Below are 20,609 nucleotides of genomic sequence, written 5' to 3' on the forward strand. Positions count from 1 at the left end.
CACAAATACTGTCAAGAATCTTCAAGACTAGAATAAACAAAGTTTCTGAAAAACACTAGGGACCAACAAGAGGCTTTCTTAACTGAATGCATTAAGAGCAAGGAACTTGAGACACTGGTTGGCAAGATAAACGAAACAAAACACTACATATTAGACAATGATATAGAGGTATACGGCAGAACTGTTCAGCTTCAATTTTACCACACTAAGAAGAGATCCCACTAACCTTCCTAAGGCAGCTCTCAGAGCTCAGTTATATCTTTGGTGCAGAGCCCTAGGTGTCCTGTAGTGCAGTTACTGCCTAACAGAGTCGTCCTCCCTCTTCCTCTACCTTAGACACATCCTGTATTAAGATCAGAAAGTGAATAAACAAATCTTCACATTTCTAATCTTTGAAGATGGTTAGAAATAAGACGTTTTCAAGGCTACTCCGTAAGAAATGAGCTAGGTGTTCATATTTTAAATACTGCATGTTATACCCAAAACAATATTTTTAATAAACAGGACAGGTGAAAATTCATATTTGCATGACAATTATTTGTAGTGCACAAAGGCATTTTCTTTTTCATACTTATTTCTTCTCTCACACAAGAGAAAATTAACTCTGTAGTATGCTCTAAGTAAAAATAATTTGTTAAACACACATATTGCAAAATTGCAGGATTTATTTTAATTCACAGAGTAAAATGTCTTTTGGAATGTTCTAATGTAAATAAATCCAGGTTACCGTGACCAAAAAAAAAAAAAACAAGAAATGAAAGAAAAGAGAAGAAAAGTGATAAAGAATTGGGATAGCACATACAAAGCAAAATAGTACAGTACAAAATTGAATGTCAGGCCTGGGAACTCCTAGGGAGGTAGGTACTTATGAGAAACCAACTGTGAAATGTCTTTTTGTGGTCTGTATTTTCATTTTTTCTTGTAAGAGAAATATTTAGAATCTTTGTGGTCTGTACTTTCATTTTTTCTTGTAAAAGAAATACTTAGAATGGCACAAACAATCTATTCTGATCTGAACTCTTGGGGAAAAAAATTCAAATATATTAAGCATGTGATAGAACTGAATGATTCCGGAAAGGGATTTGTGTTAGTCTGATTTTTAGATTCATATCTAATAACATTTTTGTTGTATAGAAAATTGATGATGATGTTCTACCATTAACAGAACATGTACTGGGAGATATGTTTTTTTCTAGAAGTGATGGATTTGTGTTGATAAAAACAGATTTTTGGAGACCATCATCCTTGGAAACAGTAAAAAAATATTTGCAAGGCAAGGATGAGGGAGGCTGGCTGCAGCCCTAGAAGAGAGGAGAGTTGAATCACAAAGGATAAAAACCATAAATTAAAAGTGAACCATGTGCTCTGGAAGTTCAAAGTAGAAAGGGCCCACTGAGCATTTATTTGCTCCTGGATTTGTGGAGAGAGCGAAGGGGTATGGTGTCAGACTGTGAAAATGTAAAGACCTTGTCACTCTTTAATAGCTTCCCATTAAACAGAGAATAACATCTAAAATTTTTATCGTGGCGTACAGTACCCCACAGGAGCCACCTCTGCCTGTGACTGCCCCTTCATCTCCTATCATCCTCATCTCCGCTGTGTCTTTCTGTCCTGAAACAAGACAAGACTGCTCTCACCCTTGTGCGCCAGGCCTTTGTATTTATGATCTTGCTCTTCCTTGTGCCAGGAGGACACTTTTCTCCCAGACCTCTGCATGGCTGACTTCTTTTTTTACTCATCCGAATCTGGGCTCGATTATCGTATCACTCCTTTGAGGGGGCTTCTAGCATGCAAGGTTCCTAAAAGCATTCTCAGTTGTCTGAAAACATCCTTGTACCCTTGGGGCTAGAACTATGCCTGGCACATAGTGGGCACCCACCACGTGATAAATGAAGATGTCATCTGATGTGAGTTCATTGAGGACATCATTTCCCTTTTACTAAATATCATATCTCAAATACAACTAAGATCACATCAACATTTACTGGGAAGCTACATCAATATGCTATTTTTGTTGACCTTATTGTGAATTAAATCCCTCCACAGCTTTTCTACAAAATCTTCTCTTTGCCATAGTTACGTCTATTTTAGATGTATAATTAAGTTTTTGCACCCAAGGATGTGTCTTTATATTTATCAACAACCAGCTTTATCTTCTTATACGGTATGAGTCACATATGTGTCTCTTGCTTTTCCTGAAGCTACATTGGAACTTACTCTGCCTCCCTATTTCACGTTACTTAAAAATTGATTAACTGGATTTCTACGTTTTCCCCAAACAGAACTCAGGAGCCCTAAGTTAGTCAGCTTTCTAGAAATCTCATGATTTCCTTTACTCAGCACATGAGAAAATTTATTAGAATTTAAAGTAATTTTGGAAACTGAAGAATTCAGGGATAAATTATTTAAGAAGGAGTAAGCAGTTCACCTGGAAAATTATAAGACTGGGATAAACAAATGATACACAGGTGTAGTTCAAGAGTTGAGAATGAATCATCAGTTAATAAGTCAAGGACAGAGCATGCATTCACGTGTTTGTGAATGATGATGAATTTCTTTTTCATTTTCTAGAACAATTTCTTGAGCACAATAACATGGACGGTAGGAGACGCAGAGACAAATCATGGGATAGAAATCAGGAAACATGGTTTCTAATCACACCGGTTAGCCAACTGGTGAAACAAAGTTAAGGTAATTACAAATTTGCAAATCTACAAAATGGGTTAAAAATGCTTATTGATATGCCCTGAGCTTTGTAAGAGCCAAATGAATTAATAACTAGAGAGGACTTTTTGAAAAACAGATGGTAATTCATCATTAATATTCTTTACAATACATTTGCTATGGCCTAGCATTTTCTAATAACTCTCTATTCAGTCTGAATTCTGAACCCTAACTTAGTACCAAAACGAGTCTCTAAAATATTGAGGTGGATTTTTCAACAAATACACAATTATACACATCTAAATTAGTTTGGGTTTTTCAAAATAATGTTGGTGGATGTTGGCACTGCTCAGAATAATTTTGTTACACATTTTTTTGAACAGCTTATTAAAGTCAGTTTATGGACTGACAGAAAAGGAGACTCATGACTTTGTATACCTAACTCAGTTCAACAACCAACGTTGTTCACTTGGCTTGGCTCTCTTTAGCTTTGTTTACAGGAAATGAGATCCATTCTCAAAGTATGAAGAGTAGTTACTGATGGTATTGAAAATACATTAGCTCCCAAGTGACTATTTCTAATAGTCATTTGGGTGGATAAGTTATGGAATGATTATTAAAAAATTAGTTATGTTAAATCACAATTCATTTCAAATGATAAATTGATAAATTGGAAAGATTCAGAGAAAACCAACAGAGAAAACACAATGTTTGGAAAATAATATGTGAAATAAGAATATCTAAACAACTAGGATTTTTTTTTTAACTGAAGAATAAAAAGGTAAATAGTAGTTTAAAACTTTGGTCAGACATATGAAGATTCTTTGATGAAGAAGTGAAACTAGTAATTAACCATAGCTCTGCATACAATGCAAAAAGGAAAAGACAATATAAAGGATCTGGCCAGAGTCAGGAAAAAATTTAGCCAAGGAAGTTTATACAAGATCAGAAATTTCATATGGCTAATTGCAAACATCTTAGCTAACTCATGGTTATTTTCTCACATAAAATAGACATTGTGTGGTAGAGTTACTTTTTCTTATAGTAAAACTGTCATTCAAAAAGATTAGATTTAATTTCAATTAATTTCTTTTGAATCTAGATATTAATCTTTCTATCAAGTGGCGAATGTGTAATCATTCGAAAGCCTAGCAGGTTTCCATTTAATTTCCTCTGTTTGCTTATAAGCAACATTGTTGCACCGCAATCAAGATACTTTCCAAAAATTAAAACCTCTTCCATTAAAGACACCATCCATTAAAGTAATTTAAAATAATGCAATAACTGACACAGTAATTTGAATTTCACTGAATGGATACTACTTTTTTCCTATATATTATTCTACAAATATAGGGTTTCTATTTTTTAAAATAACTACTTGCATATTGTTCTTAACACTGTACATGAAACACTCATTAAAGCTAGGAAACAAGAAACTGCATAGTGGAAAGAAAAATGTGTCTATTTTAACTAGCTATGTGAAATAATTCTGATGCCATTTAAAATAACTTTGAATGGTATCAACTATTCTTCCTTCATGTATCATAGCCTGACTTTAATGATGATGATTAAATAAAAAATAAGAAATAATTGAATAAATATATTTTCCGCTTACCCAATAAGAGTTTAAAATATAGTACGCAAAATTTTTACCACCTAAAGACCCCATCTATATAGTTGAAGCACTGCCGTCTTCCTGTGCATTATGACCAAGAGAGAATGTCCATAATGCATCTGCACTCATGTGGAAACAGTGTCATCGTGCTGCTTCAATTACCTCTTTTTCTCTAGTTTCAATAAAATAATACATCTCTTGATCACGTTAAAAAATTCCATTTAGCTTGAACTAGCTCCATCAGAGCAGCTAATTATTGTCAAAAATTGATTTGGTTATATAACTCTAGTGAGTGTCTGTCACATGACCATGACTCACAGCAAATGCCCACTATACTCCCTCTTTCTCCTGTATTTCAGGATTTTCTATTAACTTCAGTGAAACCCATACAAAAGAAATGGAATAAAAAAACCCACCCATACAATCTCAATGAAGGCACAGGTCATAATTGTACATGAATGAACTTCCTATAATTTCTGATGTCCTGAATCAAAGTCCTTAAAAGATTGAATTGTAGTGGCAATATCATTAAATTAAATTATAGAAACCCAAAGTAATTCAGTGAAAAAAAAGGTAGCATAGTACTTATATCCTCTATCTATATACAATAGAGGAGAGTGAACATTTTGTGATGAAACCTAAAAGCAACTAAACCTAAAAACTAAAAGCAACTGACTCCGTCTGGGTTTTGGTTGCAAAAGAAATCCCTAAATAGTTTTTATTAACAGAAATTGTAGACTAGTACTTAAATCAGATGAAGGGGATATAGAATTCATTCTGAAGGCTAGATCTGGGACAAACAACTTAAACTACAAGTTTAAAAAAAAAGCCAGTGTTAATTTATTAATCTTTTCAAACGGTTTTAAAGGGAAATTATTCAAGTTGTTTATTTACTATGCTTTTCCTGAATAACTAATTGGCAGGCAGAAGCAAACTTCCTTTTTTCAGAGTAGCCTTTCAAAAGATTTAAGACCTCAAGAGTTTATGAAGAGCTTGAGAATGTAATTTAACAAATAGGTATTTATAAATTTCAGTGTTCGGTATCTTAATTTTTTTTTTTTTTTTTTTTTTTTTTTTTTTTTTGCGGTACGCGGGCGTCTCTTTGTTGTGGTCTCTCCCATTCCGGAGCACAGGCTCCGGATGCGCAGGCTCTGGACGCGCAGGCTCTAGACTCACAGGCTCACCGGCCATGGCTCACGGGCCCAGCCGCCCAGCGGCACGTGGGATCCCCCCCAGACCGGGGCACGATCCCGTGTCCCCTGCATCGGCAGGCGGACTCCAAACCACTGCGCCACCAGGGAAGCCCGGTATCTTAAATTTAATAATAATTTTCACTTAGAATTTTTATAGATCTAACTTGCATATTCTAACTAATGAGAGCCTATCAAAAAAGATGAAAAATAAGATTTCAAAGACACTGGGGTTCACTTAAATAAATTAGAAGTTAGTTGGGTTGACTGACAAAGTAATAAGAGCAGCTACCAAGAATACACACCCATAATTAGGTTTGAACCTTATTTCTTGGCCAAAGTGTTGCATGTGGTTCTGTTGTAATAGTCATTTTTACTCCAAAGTTGTTCCAGGGGAATGATCTGGAATACTCAAATTATTGTCTAGCTAACTCCTTAGTTTTTATATAAAACATTAACTGAAGCATTTTTAAGATAGGGTTATTGGATGCTTTACCACTGAAATGTTAAAATCCTCAGCAAAGCAAGTTGTAGAATAAGGTAATAGAAATAAACAGTGCCAATGAGAAATGGTACATTCCTAAAAATTGTAAGAAGACTTCAAAAAGCAAAAAATTGCCCATTAAAATGCAGCCTAGGGCTTCCCTGGTGGCACAGTGGTTGAGAATCCGCCTGCTGATGCAGGGGACGCGGGTTCGTGCCCCGGTCCGGGAAGATCCCACATGCCGCGGAGCGGCTGGGCCCATAAGCCATGGCTGCTGAGCCTGCACGTCCGGAGCCTGTGCTCCGCAATGGGAGAGGCCACAGCAGTGAGAGGCCCGCGTACCGCAAAAAAAAAAAAAAAAAATTGCAGCCTGAAACCTAAAAGGCATTTTCCATTTTTAAACTGCAAGGTGGTCTAAAGTATTTTGTGATTTTTATATTTCAGTTAAACTCTCAATTAGCAAAAATTTAAGCAAGTGATGCTATAACCTAAGTATTTTAATTCAATAAAAATTTCCCTGATTCCTCGCCTTCAGTTTTTTATACAAATATTACCTTTGCAATGAGACCACTTTTTCACAGCACATATCATCTTACATACCGGATAATATACTTATGTTTCATATTTATTATATCTTTGTCCTCACTAGAATGTAAGCCCCATGAGGTGATGGACTTTTGTCTGTTCTATTCACAGAAGTATGTATTCCAAATTCCTAGAATAGTGCTAGGCATGTAGATTCTCAATAAATATTTACTGAATGAATAAATGAATGAATGCTTCTCTGTGATGCAAACTGATCAACAAGAAAAGAATGTTCTATCACACTTATCAAACTTATGAAAAAAATTTTAGCTTTCCACTTTTGAAATGTCAATACTTTTTCTAAAGTCACATAGAAGGTCATGGTTATTAAATTCACTTAAAAATTGAATTTGAAATTGCTACTTTGAGAATAAATCCTTATTCCAGTAGTGCACTCGCCTAACTACATAGTTTATTTATGTGCATCAAGAAAATCAGAATCAAAATGTTTAATTTATATCACTATTTCTGTTTATTACTTCTCTTTCTAAACTCCAGTATATCAGCACCATCACACTACTTAAATACATATCATCTGTCTGATTATGTCTTGCAAAAAAATGCATCTTGTCAGTACATACTTTACATCTGAGTAGAAACAGAAAGCTAGATTTGATAGTATTCCACCTTAAGTTATGTAAGCGGATGAGCTCTTCAAGGAAAATATTATAGAATCAGAGAAGGGGAATGAGGTGGGCAGTTAAGAGCCAGTGAACAAATGGCAACAGAGGAATGGGAAGGTGATGATGGAGGGATTTAGGGCCTTGAGGTGTACAAAAAAGATTTGAACCAACTGCCAGAGGGAATTTGATGGGAAATTTTTTTTAAAAGATGAATAAAAACATGCTTACCAGCACACCAAGGCCCAGCTGACATTAAACACTGTGAATTTGGAGTAAATTCAATTGGCAAAGTTACCTGAATTTCTCTAATAATATTCAGCATCCCAGAAGTATAGAAAATGAAAGGTTAGATTAACCCAGGACTAGGGAGTGGAACAGGGTAAAATTCAGTTACAATGGAAGAGAGATAGAAATATTATACATTCTCCACCCCATTCAAATGCCAAGCCAAAATTGTATATTCAGGGATTTTCCCACTCATAACTGTCCTGAATATATCTTAATACTGATTTTAGTTCAAACTTTAGCTAAAATTGGTTTAAAAATATTTTCCGGCTGAATTAAAACGTGACTAAAGCTAATGACACATAATTGATACATAATCTGTAATTTTATGTCAGTAAAAGCCTATGTGTGGAAATTTACCTTTTTAACAACATCAATTGGGAGTCAATATTTTACATGGCTGGGAAGTTTCTGGGCCATTCTTAGCCAGAGCTGAAGGGGCAGTGCTTTGGCAGCCACTTTTTAATACCATGTTGACCTTCTCATCGCCTCTTCATAATCTGGTTTAAAAAAATGACGGGCTTGGGCTTCCCTGGTGGCGCAGTGGTTGAGAGTCCGCCTGCCGATGCAGGGGACACGGGTTCATGCCCCGGTCTGGGAAGATCCCACATGCCGCGGAGCGGCTGCGCCCGTGAGCCATGGCCGCTGAGCCTGCGCGTCCGGAGCCTGTTGCTCCGTAATGGGAGAGGCCACAACAGTGAGGGGCCCGCGTACCGCAAAAAACAAACAAAAAAAAAAAAAACGATAGAAAATGACAACTCGAGCATACTCATTTAAAAAATACATTCAACAAATATTTAATGTGTTTTTCCTATACCCTGGTCAATACATCAGATGACCAGTGTTCTAGGATGAGGCCTGGCATGAAAAGATACATTGAGCCAAACAGATTTCCTCTTTTGAAAATCTGAGCCAACAGATACTAAGCTGGTGAGGTATTTCATGTAGAAGGTGGAGCTGAAAGACCACCATGTCGAATGGGTCCATGATGAGCATGTGCTAGGCAGAAGTTCAGAGGAGGCAGGAACAAGGAGTAAGTCCTGAAGACAAAGGATCGAACAGAGCTACAGATTCCTTTGAGGGAGAAATCACATGGCTCACAAAAGAGATGGAAAAGGTCTCTGCCCAGAACTGCCCCATTGGTTCTTGCAGTTCCCGTCTCCATTCCCATATCGAATACAATAGGCTTCATTTTCTTCAAGTGGTTTGAGTGAGTCTCTGCTTCTTGATCCAAGATGAGCCTAAGCAGAAACTGCAATTTGAGCGATTATTTTACCACACGTTTTTATGAAGACACAAAGTACTCCACATATTTATATGTGTCCATAAACTGAGTGCACATCTGTGTTTGGAACATATCATGTTATTTATTTTTCTATGTTCCCACATTTCTTCTCTTCTTTGAATCCTTACTCTAAGAATTAACTTGTAGCCTGAACATATAAGCTTTGAGTAGATGGGGAAGATCTGCCTATTACTGCTACTCCACCTTAGAGGTTCTGGGAGGGGGACAGGCGGTATGACCAGTTGGAAGAGCATTGGCTTTGCAGTCGAGAAACTCAAGGTTTTAGTTCTGGCTTTAGCGCTAGTCATGTGACTTTGGCTACACTACTTTCATCCTCCAAGCCTAAGATGATGTCAAAGAAGTATAAAATGATTTCACTCTCAGGTAGGCATGGAAATACTGTATCTAGCAGTAGCTAGAATCAGCACACGGTAGACAGTCAACAATTACCACCCCTCATGTGTGACTCGCCCAAGCTTACATGTCTGGAAATGAGCAGGAGTCCTTTCTGGAACCCACTCATAATGCATTTTTATACTTGAGTTCATGTATTCCTCCATGTTCATGAAAACAAATTCAGGTGATATTCAAGCCTAGACATCCATTATCTTCCAGATTCTTCTTGAAGATACTGCTCTGTATTCTCCCTTCATTTCTGATGCCCACAAGTCCCTTCTTTTACCATTTCCCTTCTTCTTAAGAAAATTCCTTCAGTCGTTCTTTTAGTTATGCTTCCTGGAAATAAATTCTTAGTATTTCTTGAGTTAAGAATGTCTTGTTTTATCTTTCCTTTTTGAAGGAAATAGGATTATGGGTTGATAGTTCTTTTCTTTCAACAGTTGAAAAATTTTGTCTCACTTTCTGGACTTGATGGTTTCTGATGATGAGAAATCTATTGTCATAGTTGTTTGCTCCTCATAGGTAAGATGTCATTTTTTTCTTGCTTTCAAGGGCCTTTTGTCTTTAGTTTTCAGAAGTTTGATAATGATGTGTTTTGGTATGGGTTTCCTTGGATCTCTCATGTTTGAGATGCATTCAGCTTCTTGAATCTTGTAGGTTTATTTATGTCTCTTACAAAACTTGGGAAGTTTTCAGACATTATTTCTTTTTCATCCCCTCCTTCTGTGACCTCTCCTCTGGCACTCTGATAACATGAATATTACAACTTTTGTTACACTCCCACAGTTCCCTGAGACTTTGTTCATTGTTTTCCTTTCTGTCTTTTTTCTCCCTGTTTTTCAGATTGGTTAATTTCTACTGCTCTATCTTCCAGTTCACTGATTATTTCTTTGTCCTCCCCATTCTTTTGTTGAGCCCATCAACTGAGTTTTGTATTTGTTATTAGATTTTTCAGTACTGAAATTTCCATTTGGTTCTTTATAACTATGTCTTTTTTGAGACTTTCCATATTTTCCATTTGCTTCAAGCCTGTTTGTAATTGCTTCTTAGAGCAACTTTATGATGTCTGCTTTAAAAATCTTCATCAGATCATTCTAAATCTCTGTTACTGCTATCTTGGTATTGGCATCTATTAATTGTCTTTTACCATTCAGCTTGAGGTCTTCCTGGGTCTTGGAATGATGAGTGATTTTCAATTAAAACGTTGACATTTTGGGTATTATGCTAAGGGACTCTTCATCTTATTTAAACCTTTTGTTCTAGCTGGCATTTTTGGATACCATTCTGGTAGAGGAGGGCAAGGATGCTGCCTCATTACTGTCCAGATGCCCTACTTGTCCTCCTTTGACACCTGAGGGACATAACTCCTTGTTACTGCCAAGAGAAGATAGGAGTTCTGGCTCCCCTCTAGGCCTCATCTGACACCAGGGGGCTGTGACGGGGCGGGGACAGAGTGGCCTTGTTACTGCTGGGTGGTGATAAAAATCCTGACTCTCAGGCTTCACTGGTGGTGCAGTGGTTGAGAGTCCGCCTGCCGATGCAGGGGACACGGGTTCGTGCCCCAGTCCGGGAAGATCCCACATGCCGCAGAGTGGCTGGGCCCGTGAGCCATGGCCGCTGAGCCTGCGCGTCCAGAGCCTGTGCTCCGCAACGGGAGAGGCCACAGCAGTGAGAGGCCCGCGTACCGCCAAAAAAAAAAAAAAAAAAAAATCCTGACTCTCCATTAGACTTCCTCTGACAAGGCCCCGGGGGGGGAGGAGAAGGGACACCTCATTACTGTCAATGGGGTGGAAGTCCATGCCTCCCACATATGGGAGCTTATTATTGCCCAGGAGCGATGCTGGGTGCCTTGTTACAGCCTCCTGAGGCTGGAGGTAAGAGACCCATGCTTGTCCTTTGCTTGTGTGGACAGGTGTGGCGCTGCAGTGTTTAAGCTGTGGTGTTTGGCTAGAGAAGAGCAGTTACGGTCAAAAATTTTCTGTCTTGCTAGGCTGTCTTTTCCTGGTTCTCTGGCTAGAAAGAGTAGGGGTTTTTTTGTCTGCACCTGTTGTTTCTGGGTGGCTGGCTTCTTTGGCTCCAAGTCTGGGATATATGAGGCAAAAAGAAAACTCAGGAAATTCTCCACTGTGTGGTGCCTTGGGTCCTGAGATTCCTGGCCAGACTGCCTTCTCCCCTCCTTTCAGAATCTCTTTATGTTCGTTCTAGATATATAAAGGTTTTTAATTGTACTTACTCAGAAGCATAGGGAAAAGTACACCTACTCCATCTTCCTGGAAGCAGAAGTACTCCTCCATTAGCATTCTGATATATGTTATTTCCACTTTATATTTTATAACAGGATGTTAATTCTGATTGTTAAATTGGCAACACAAGATACTGCACTCCACTTTCTTGCCAGAGAATATAAGTGATGCTAAACACTCTGCTCCCCAATTACCATCAATGTTAGGTAGTAAGCAGCCATATTAAAGTGGGATTTACCTCAGAGGTCACAGTCTAGTCCTCACATGAAAAATTTTACCTGGGTCATGTCAGACCATCCAAACCTGCATATCTGGTCCCTGAGAGAAATGCTTATGCTATAAAGTGCTGAGGCACTGTACTGCATCTATGTTGAACAACATTATAATATAAAAAGCAAGTGTATAAATAATAAAAAATTAAGTAATTTCTAAGTTATTTGTAGAGGGCTAATAAGAGTATGATGGGGCTTCCCTGGTGGCACAGTGGTTGAGAGTCCGCCTGGCGATGCAGGGGACACGGGTTCGTGCCCCAGTCCGGGAGGATCCCACATGCCGCAGAGCGGCTGGGCCCGTGAGCCATGGCCGCTGAGCCTGCGCGTCCGGAGCCTGTGCTCCGCAGTAGGAGAGGCCACAACAGTGAGAGGCCCGCGTACCGCAAAAAAAAAAAAGAGCATGATGTACTACATCTCAAAGTATCACTTTATGAAGACAATGGATGATTTTCCCTCAGCTTTGTACCACAAGACGGTAAACAACCAATTCATTTCTATATTTTGAAAGCTGTGATTTCTTTGCTTTGGCTACCAGGAAGTTCACAGTCAAGTTTGTTAATGCCTCCAGTACCATATGGCATAGATTGTGTGTATTGGCCTTGCCCCTGACTTCTTTTATTTTTCAATCAAGATTTTACTTTTACCCAGAGTTCCTCATATATTTGGGTTTTTTTTTTTTCATATATTTGGTTTTTATCCAGTAGTACAGTATACATTTTGGAACATGATCTCATTTATTTTAGAAACATACAGGTGAACAAATATGTTAAAAAAAAAAATAGAGGGTTTGTAAGCCCTCAAAAGGACAGGAAATGAACCTCAGGTTTGTTCTCAACCCGTAATAGAAACTTAATGAGTGCTATGCTTTTGATCCCGCAAGGCCTCTTTCTCAAGAGACCCTACAAGAACATACTTGTCACATAATTTTCACTTTATTTGTTAGACGGAGTTTTGTGAAGGGACACACAAACACAAGTACTACCTGGAGGACCGAAGCACCACTGTGGAGAAACTGAAGACCACTTTCAGCTGAGTCAATTCCACCAGTGGCCAAAATGGGAAATCCAGGCAAAGCGCGAGCAATGGTGGTCACAGCTCTCAAAGCAATAGGTCTGATGGCTGTGCCTACAGAAAATGAGGATGATCAATGGTTAGTATATTGACCACTTGAGCATATTGCCTTATAATCACTATCATGTGATGGCAGTGTTGTACTAGACGAAATTCAATTTTATCTCTACTTAAGATATATACGTATGTAATATACAAGCATTGCTATGTTTCAAAGTATGTTAATTTGTAAATGGATATGTACTTATTTTAAGGACTTTGATGCTATTATTGCATGCAGGCATGTTATGCAAGTGGGTATAGCAACTCTAGGACTCTCACATAAAATACATACATATCACAATTTGATATACAGTAATGTGTAAAAGATTGTATGGAACACTTGAGCATCTGTTTTAAAAAGAACAAGGAATAGCAGATTTTGTAAAAGAAAAACAATCACATACAGTGCATAAATAGACATACAGCTCTGTTATGTTTCCGCGAAGTATAAAGCAGCTGGTGTGAATAGAGATACTGCAAAAACAAGCAAGGTGCTGATGAACTTACAGATTCCATATTGCATTTTACATGTATTTCCCAAAATCTGATAGTGATTTTACTCAAACATAGTAAGCCTAATCTAATTTTCAATACATTAGAACATTTTAATCAAGTTAAAGAGAATTTACTAGAATTCAGTAATTAGAGTATGCGTTTGAGTTTGTATACATTATTTAACCAAACATTACCAATACATTATTTGCTAATTGTCATAAAGGCTGTATGGATGGACAGAATACTCTGAGGTCACTTTTTACATGATTACACTGTATAAGGCTGCTTAGACTCTCAAGGGTTAACCCAACTGGGAGTAAATTAATGCTCTCGTAACATAGTAATATAATTTGATATTTCAGATGTACACTCATACGTCAACGGTCCTTTAAAGGCATTTTCTGAAGTAAAAATAGTTCTTTTTGTGCAACAATGTGGCATTGCCTCAAATAAGGGCTCTACAAACAACAAAACAAGCAAAGGGTAAAATAAGCCCCATGTGGTGCATACTTTGGCATCTCCTCCACCACCACAAGCATCCTTACCAGCATTCTCAATATGTATTCATTGGTGCTCCTATTAAGGAAGCACAAAGAGCTTTCATTAAAATCAGCGGTTTTCTTTTTATCCTGTTCATTTCAGATGAAACTGAATTTACGTGTAAACTAATGCTTTAGCACTCAACACCAAAAATGTTTGTGGAAATGTCTACTTGGCGCTCCCACACCTAAAAAATCTTCCTCTAGGTAGCAGTGTTTCTTAGTCAAGAATATTCAATGCTGACACTTCAGGATTCCATAACTGACATTTAAATACAGGGTAGTAAGTTAGGGCAAATTAGAAACTGAACGTCAAGATTCTATTTCTATTTAAAAATATTTATCAGCAACTTCTTCTTAGTCTATATGTTTTAACCATAAAAAAGGCTAACATAGTGGACAGGAGAATGCATGGAAAGAATACACACACATATTTATAGAAACATACCTTTAGCTATACTAAAAAGAAATTCAAGAGTAAAAGTTAGAGGAAAGCATTTTTAAAGGAAGTTGTAACTTAAATAAACCTTTTAGACAGACATACAGCTATCTTGGCATAATATAACTGATGTGTTCAATATATGCTAAGTTGATGGCTCCTTTACACACGTTACTTTGAAGTAATAAAGAAATATTGGGATTCTTTTTTTTTCTTATTTAGTTGACCCTGGAGAGTAAAGGAAATTTTTGCTAAGCAGATAAATAATTTATTTCTAACTGCACTGTTAGAAGACTATCATTAACACTAAGGGGTAAAATTTCAAAGTGGTACACAGGGATTTGGCCACATATTCCAATTGATATTAATGGACATCAAATGGCAAAATCCCAGAACACAGCTTTGAAAATTTAACCAGTTACATTTAAAGGGCAACATTATTACACAGGTGTTAAAAAACATCAGCAAATCCTCAGTGGCATTAGAAGATGTTCAATTAGGTCAATAAGACATTTTCTATTTGATGTATTTCTTCTTTTCTAAAACTTTTCTAATATAACGAATGAACATGAAAACCTTTCAAACTAATAAAGGTATCTTTTCAAAAATTAAGGGTAATTATGTTCTCTGAGGAAATGGGATCCAAAAATGAAGAAATGGATCCTTCTGTTGCTGGGTAATAGTAAATTCAGTTTTAATTTCCATTATAAATTCCATTTGATTGGTTTTCTTTATAACTCAATTGATTTAGTATGAAATATAATCTACCTGTTCTCAGCATTTTTATGGGGAATAGATTTTAAAAATGACTTTTATTCGCCATGAAAGGTTTTTGGAAGGAAACTGAAGGTATGTAAAAGGATCTTTTTAAATTGTTGTACAGAAATTTCTTTTTAGTTTTAAAGTGACAGAAATGAAAAAATAATAGATTCAATATAAAAATAAAACTTTTGGTGTGAAAGAAATACATATATCGATATCATACGAGATTGTACATATGTTAATTAAAATGCATACAGATTTCCAGAATCACAGTTATTGAGATAAGAATTTTAAAAACTTTGTCACTGCTACAGTAATTAATGATTTTAGACCAAAGACCAGGGAGGAAGAAGCCAGTTGAGAAGCTCAAGGAATTAAAAGTGGACTCCATCCTAAAGGAAGCAACAAGGTTTAAATCAAAAATTGAAATCCTATAAGCTTAAATTAATTAATAGGCAACGTGCAATTTAAATTAAGCCTTCATCTACATGGGGTAACCAGATGAACCTGATGGGAAATTAATTACATCAAGCCTTTCTGTTTCAACAGTGTGGGAGGTGCCAATGAAAGTCAGCCATTCTGAATCCCCACATTTTGAAACAAGCTGCAGGTTCAAACAAACAAAAAGTGAACTAGACCTTTGAGTTCCAGCATTGCTGTGAAGAGTCCTGATTTGTGCCAAAGTGACCCTAGCAGAAAACCTGGGGGACTAGAATGAACTTTTGGTATCTAATCAATCGAGACCCTCCATATAGTCACATCCTAAAATGCAAATCAGTATGTTGAATTCATAGATCTTTGATAAACTTCACTTTACATTTGATTGATTCACGATCTAGAAAAACATTTCAGTAAGCCAGAGATGTTGAATTCAAAGGTAACCAATCTGAATTCAATGATTTTTTTTCTTAAGAAAATACTTTCTTATTTTAATTGCAATTTCAAAAATGCTACCATTAGTAGTAGTATTACATATTGATATGCAAGTAAGAATTAATGTATTATGACTTAGGTTCCTTACTCAGGCCTCATTTATCCATTCATCTGTTCATCTGTCTATTCAAGAAATATTAAGCACCTGTGCCTTCTTTTAAAAAAGAGGTAATTGTAACTGAATTGGAAAAGCTTAAAAGACAATCTCAGGTAATCAGTTTATGTTGTAACCATATTGTCACCCAGGGTGGATACCCAAAACACCAGCCTCAGTGATCTTAGGAGGTAATATGAGTTCAGTTATTCATTCTGTACATATCCCATTAGGAAAGCTTCACATTCATTTAAACATCATATATTTTATGATTGCTATTAATACAAATTCTAGAAAGAAGGGAATTTGAGGATGAATTAGTTACATCAGAGAGACAACAGGGCCAACTGCTTAGGTTCAAATTCTAGCTCCACTATTTACAAGCTCTGTAATCTTGTGAAAATTTCTTAATCTTTTCATCTATAAAATAATAAAATTATAATAACTTCACAGAGCTGTTTTGAGGATTAAATTATTTAATATATATAAAGGGCTAGCACATAATAAAGATTATACAGATGTTTGCTATTGTAACCTGTACTACCTAGAAGGACAATTGATTTCAGAGGGAGCATTTATTTAGTTTACTTTGTGCCTTTTATGCTGTTGCTGTGTGCTTAGTAATGCAAAGAAACCTTTTTTTTTTTTTTATTGGAGACAAGATCGTGATGCCTAGGATGAAGAAACTTTATAACCTCTGCTCCCTTAGGAGAACCACACATCTCCCTCTCCCTTTTCCCCTCTCCAGCAGCTTTCATTTAGTGGTGTCATAATGTTGGTAGGATTAACTGACTCCAAAGCTAAAAATCTCAAAGGCAGACATCCATATATTTAAGATTTTATTTTGAGAATCAAAAGGTCCATGCATTAAATCAATATGCAAGACTTTTAATGACAACATCAGAAGTTGAGTTTATTGGTGAGAAGAAGGCAGAGCTTTACTTAGCATGACTAAACCTTTGAAGAGAAAAGACATTTTTTAATGGGCAAGATAGTGTGGAACATATGCTAATTTTGGATAACTGAAATTTTGAATAATTGAGTTTAATTCTGTTTGTTTTTTGCTTAATCATTTGACTCCTAAGACAGCTACTGTTACAGAGTTAGTTGTTAAAGCTAAGTCCACAATAAACTCCCTGATAATGGCTCTAGCTGGCAATAAAACAGAATTGGGTTATAATACTCACTCATGCTCACTGTGTATACAAAAAGAAAATGTAGTTTTAATTTGCTTACATTAATTAACATATAATGAATTAAGTGGATAACAAATTCCTTAGAAATTGAACTTTGACTGTCTAATTGTTAACAGTCTTAACATCACCCAGAAGAAAAAAAATATTAGCAAATCAAGAATTTCAAGGATTTAGGAGTTGAGAGATTGATTGTTATAAAATAAACATAAATCAAGCACCAAAAATTTATCCTTTAAAACAACTTTAAGGTATTAATGAACCTAACATACTGATAAATATGTAAAGCACATATATACATATATATATATATATATATATATATATACACATATATACAATGGAATATTACTCAGCCATAAAAAGAAATGAATTTGTTATTTGTAGTGAGATGGATGGACCTAGAGTCTGTCATACAGAGTGAAGTAAGTCAGAAAGAGAAAAACAAATACCGTATGCTAACACATATATATGGAATCTAAGAAAAAAAAAAAAAAGGTCATGAAGTACCTAGGGGTAAGACGGGAATAAAGACACAGACCTACTAGAGCATGGAGTTGAGGATATGGGGAGGGGGAAGGGTAAGCTGTGACAAAGTGAGAAAGTGGCATGGACATATATACACTACCAAATGTAAAATAGCTAGCTAGTGGGAAGCAGCCACATAGCACAGGGAGATCAGCTTGGTGGTTTGTGACCACCTAGAGGGGTGGGATATGGAGGGTGGGAGGGAGGGAGACGCAAGAGGGAAGAGATATGGGAACATATGTATATGTATAACTGATTCACTTTGTTATAAAGCAGAAACTAACACACCATTGTAAAGCAATTATACTCCAATAAAGATGTTAAAAAAATAAAATTAAATAAATAAAAATACATCTTTACACATGGATTAAAGTCCTCTGAGAAAATTACCATAATTCAACTAGAAACTGAAGTACTACAAGGATCCAGGGTTATATCAAGAGATATGAAATCTAAAGAGGAGAAATGGGAAAAAGAAAACCAATTATTTTAAGTTGTTATTTTAGGTTTACTGAAAAAGCTAAAAATTTTCTTATGAACATGTTTTAATTTTTGTTGAATATTTCAAGATATTTTTTCTGAGTCTTCATGTCTCTATAGCTGTTTATCTGCTTCATAACATATTCAATATATTCATAGTCAATTTATATTCAATAATTTGGTACCTAGCATGTGCCAGGCATTTTATTTTAAAGCAATAGAATTAATACTATTTACCAGAGAAGGGGCCATTTTCCTTTCTGAGCATTTATTTTTGGAGTGATTTCCATAGCCTGACACGGAGACTGGGGCTTCACACAGTGTGTGATTTAACCCTTAGAGTGCTGTGCAGGTAGATGCTATCATCTCTGTTTTGTATGTGAAGAAAGGGAAGTTCAAGCTGAATAAAACTTGCTTTATGCCAAAGTTTAAACACCAAGTCTCTGTGACTATCAGAGTTCATACTTTTCAGCTGCTACTGAGAAATGACAGTGCAGCAATTATGACGAGGATCACTTGCACATTGTCTTTGCCTAAGAAAACCAGTATCAGTATCATCTGTGGTCTAATGCTCAGAGCACAGGTTCTAAAGTCCAACCAATTAGGTGTAAGTCTTTGCTCTATTACTTTACACAATTGTGACTCTGAGCAAGCTCCTTAGTTAGCTTCCTAGAACATCAGTTTTCCCTATCTGTGAAACAGAGACATCAATAACAATAATATCGTAGCAACTTGGGGACTATTACATGATACAATTTGTGGAAAGCACTCGGCACAGGGCCCGGTTCATAGTATATATAAGCTAATATTACTATCAAAGCCAGAGAAAATTGATCAGAAAAATAAGCATTCACTATAAACATGTGGGGATAAACACTTAATACTTAGGGGGTGTTAATTAATCTCCTAGATATTAAATTTGGAGATCCTAAGTCATTTCATTTCTAAAAATTATAGTTTGAGTTTATGATTGTAAATGCATGTATTTGTGTGAATAGCTCTTTATTAGATGTATAATGCAATTGCAATATCTAAATGTATATGTCTTATCCAGAAACTCTATTTCGAGAAATCTAATCCATTAGTGCATAGACATAAAGTTACATGTACAAAGATGTTCCTTGAATATTGTTTCTTATAGCAAAACAGTGAAAACAACCTAAATAATCACTAGCAGTTATGCTAGTAAATAAATTATAGTTCATCCATGTATGTATGATATCACAGGAAACTTTTAAAACTGACGTGGAAATATCTCTAGGATATGATGTTATGTGTTAAATGACAAGTAGCAGAATAATATATAGGGTGTAGTCCCATTTTAGGTAAAAAAATGTATGATTACATTTAGTATGTGGGCATGTAAATGCAAAGAATGTTGAGTTTTAAACTGCTAATAGTTATTTCTGGGGAAGAGGTTGAAGAGGAACTTTCAAGTTCGATATCTATACGTCCATATTATTTTATTCTTTTAGGTAAGAAAGTGTTTATGATTCACTTCTGCAACGAAAAGTGATTATTTTTTATAATGCTTCTAAAACAATACAGGAATAGGCATTTTCAGATTCTGTGCTGTGAAACATTTGTATATGGGATGTGCAATGATCCTACCCTCTGTACATTCAGAAGAGCACATTTGGTTCTATATCCAATATTTTAAGTAAAATATTAACAAACTTAGAATATATCCAAAACAGGGTGAATAGAATGATCTCTCTCTCTTTCTCTCATTCTCCCCCCCCCCGCCACATACACATATACACATGCACACACATAATGGGATGGACCCAGAGATGGAAAAAGCCTATGAAAAGTTTTGTTTGGAATCAAAGGGTAAGCAAAACCAGTAAAGCAAAATTTCAGTATGTCAGTTTTCTGAAGTAGTTTAGGATATGGCGATTTAGAAGAACACAGAAAAGCAAGAAAGTGCTTCACACATATCAAATTAAGGATGTCGAGTTATGTTACTAGTGTATGAAACTTTAATTTTAACATTGTCTGCCAAAATAAACTTTATTCCCCATAACTTAAAATGCATATGTATATATATATGTATATATAATATACATATCATATATTATATATAAATAGTTTATTATGTACAGCTAATTCCACTGTTATGGTGCAAAAAGATTGATTTTGAAATAAAAGTTTTTTTAAATAATATGTGTGTGTGTATAAAATGGCTGAAAGTAATCCCAATAGTTGTTCTTCAAATATTTAAGGGACAACCATGAAGAAAGACTTCATTTATGTTTTCCTCAAAAGATAACGAGAACAAATGGTTAAGAACACACTATTGGTTTTATTGTTATTTTTATCATTAATTTGTTGTAAATTCAGCAACAGAAGTAGCTACATTTGGATGCCCATATCCCTTAAACCTAA

At 35.9% G+C, this 20,609-nt stretch overlaps 1 protein-coding gene across 1 annotated transcript in view; it reads right to left on the minus strand.

Annotated features, from left to right (window-relative positions):
* DPYD (dihydropyrimidine dehydrogenase) overlaps nt 1-20,609 on the minus strand; it is an 809,439-nt gene that overhangs the window by 136,383 nt on the left and 652,447 nt on the right. The window contains exon 19 of the mRNA XM_060026070.1: nt 12,628-12,770. Coding sequence (XP_059882053.1) covers nt 12,628-12,770 — 143 coding nt within the window. The remainder of the gene's footprint in view (nt 1-12,627; nt 12,771-20,609) is intronic.

Source organism: Delphinus delphis, chromosome 1 (assembly GCF_949987515.2).
Source record: "Delphinus delphis chromosome 1, mDelDel1.2, whole genome shotgun sequence".
Taxonomy (NCBI): domain Eukaryota; kingdom Metazoa; phylum Chordata; class Mammalia; order Artiodactyla; family Delphinidae; genus Delphinus; species Delphinus delphis.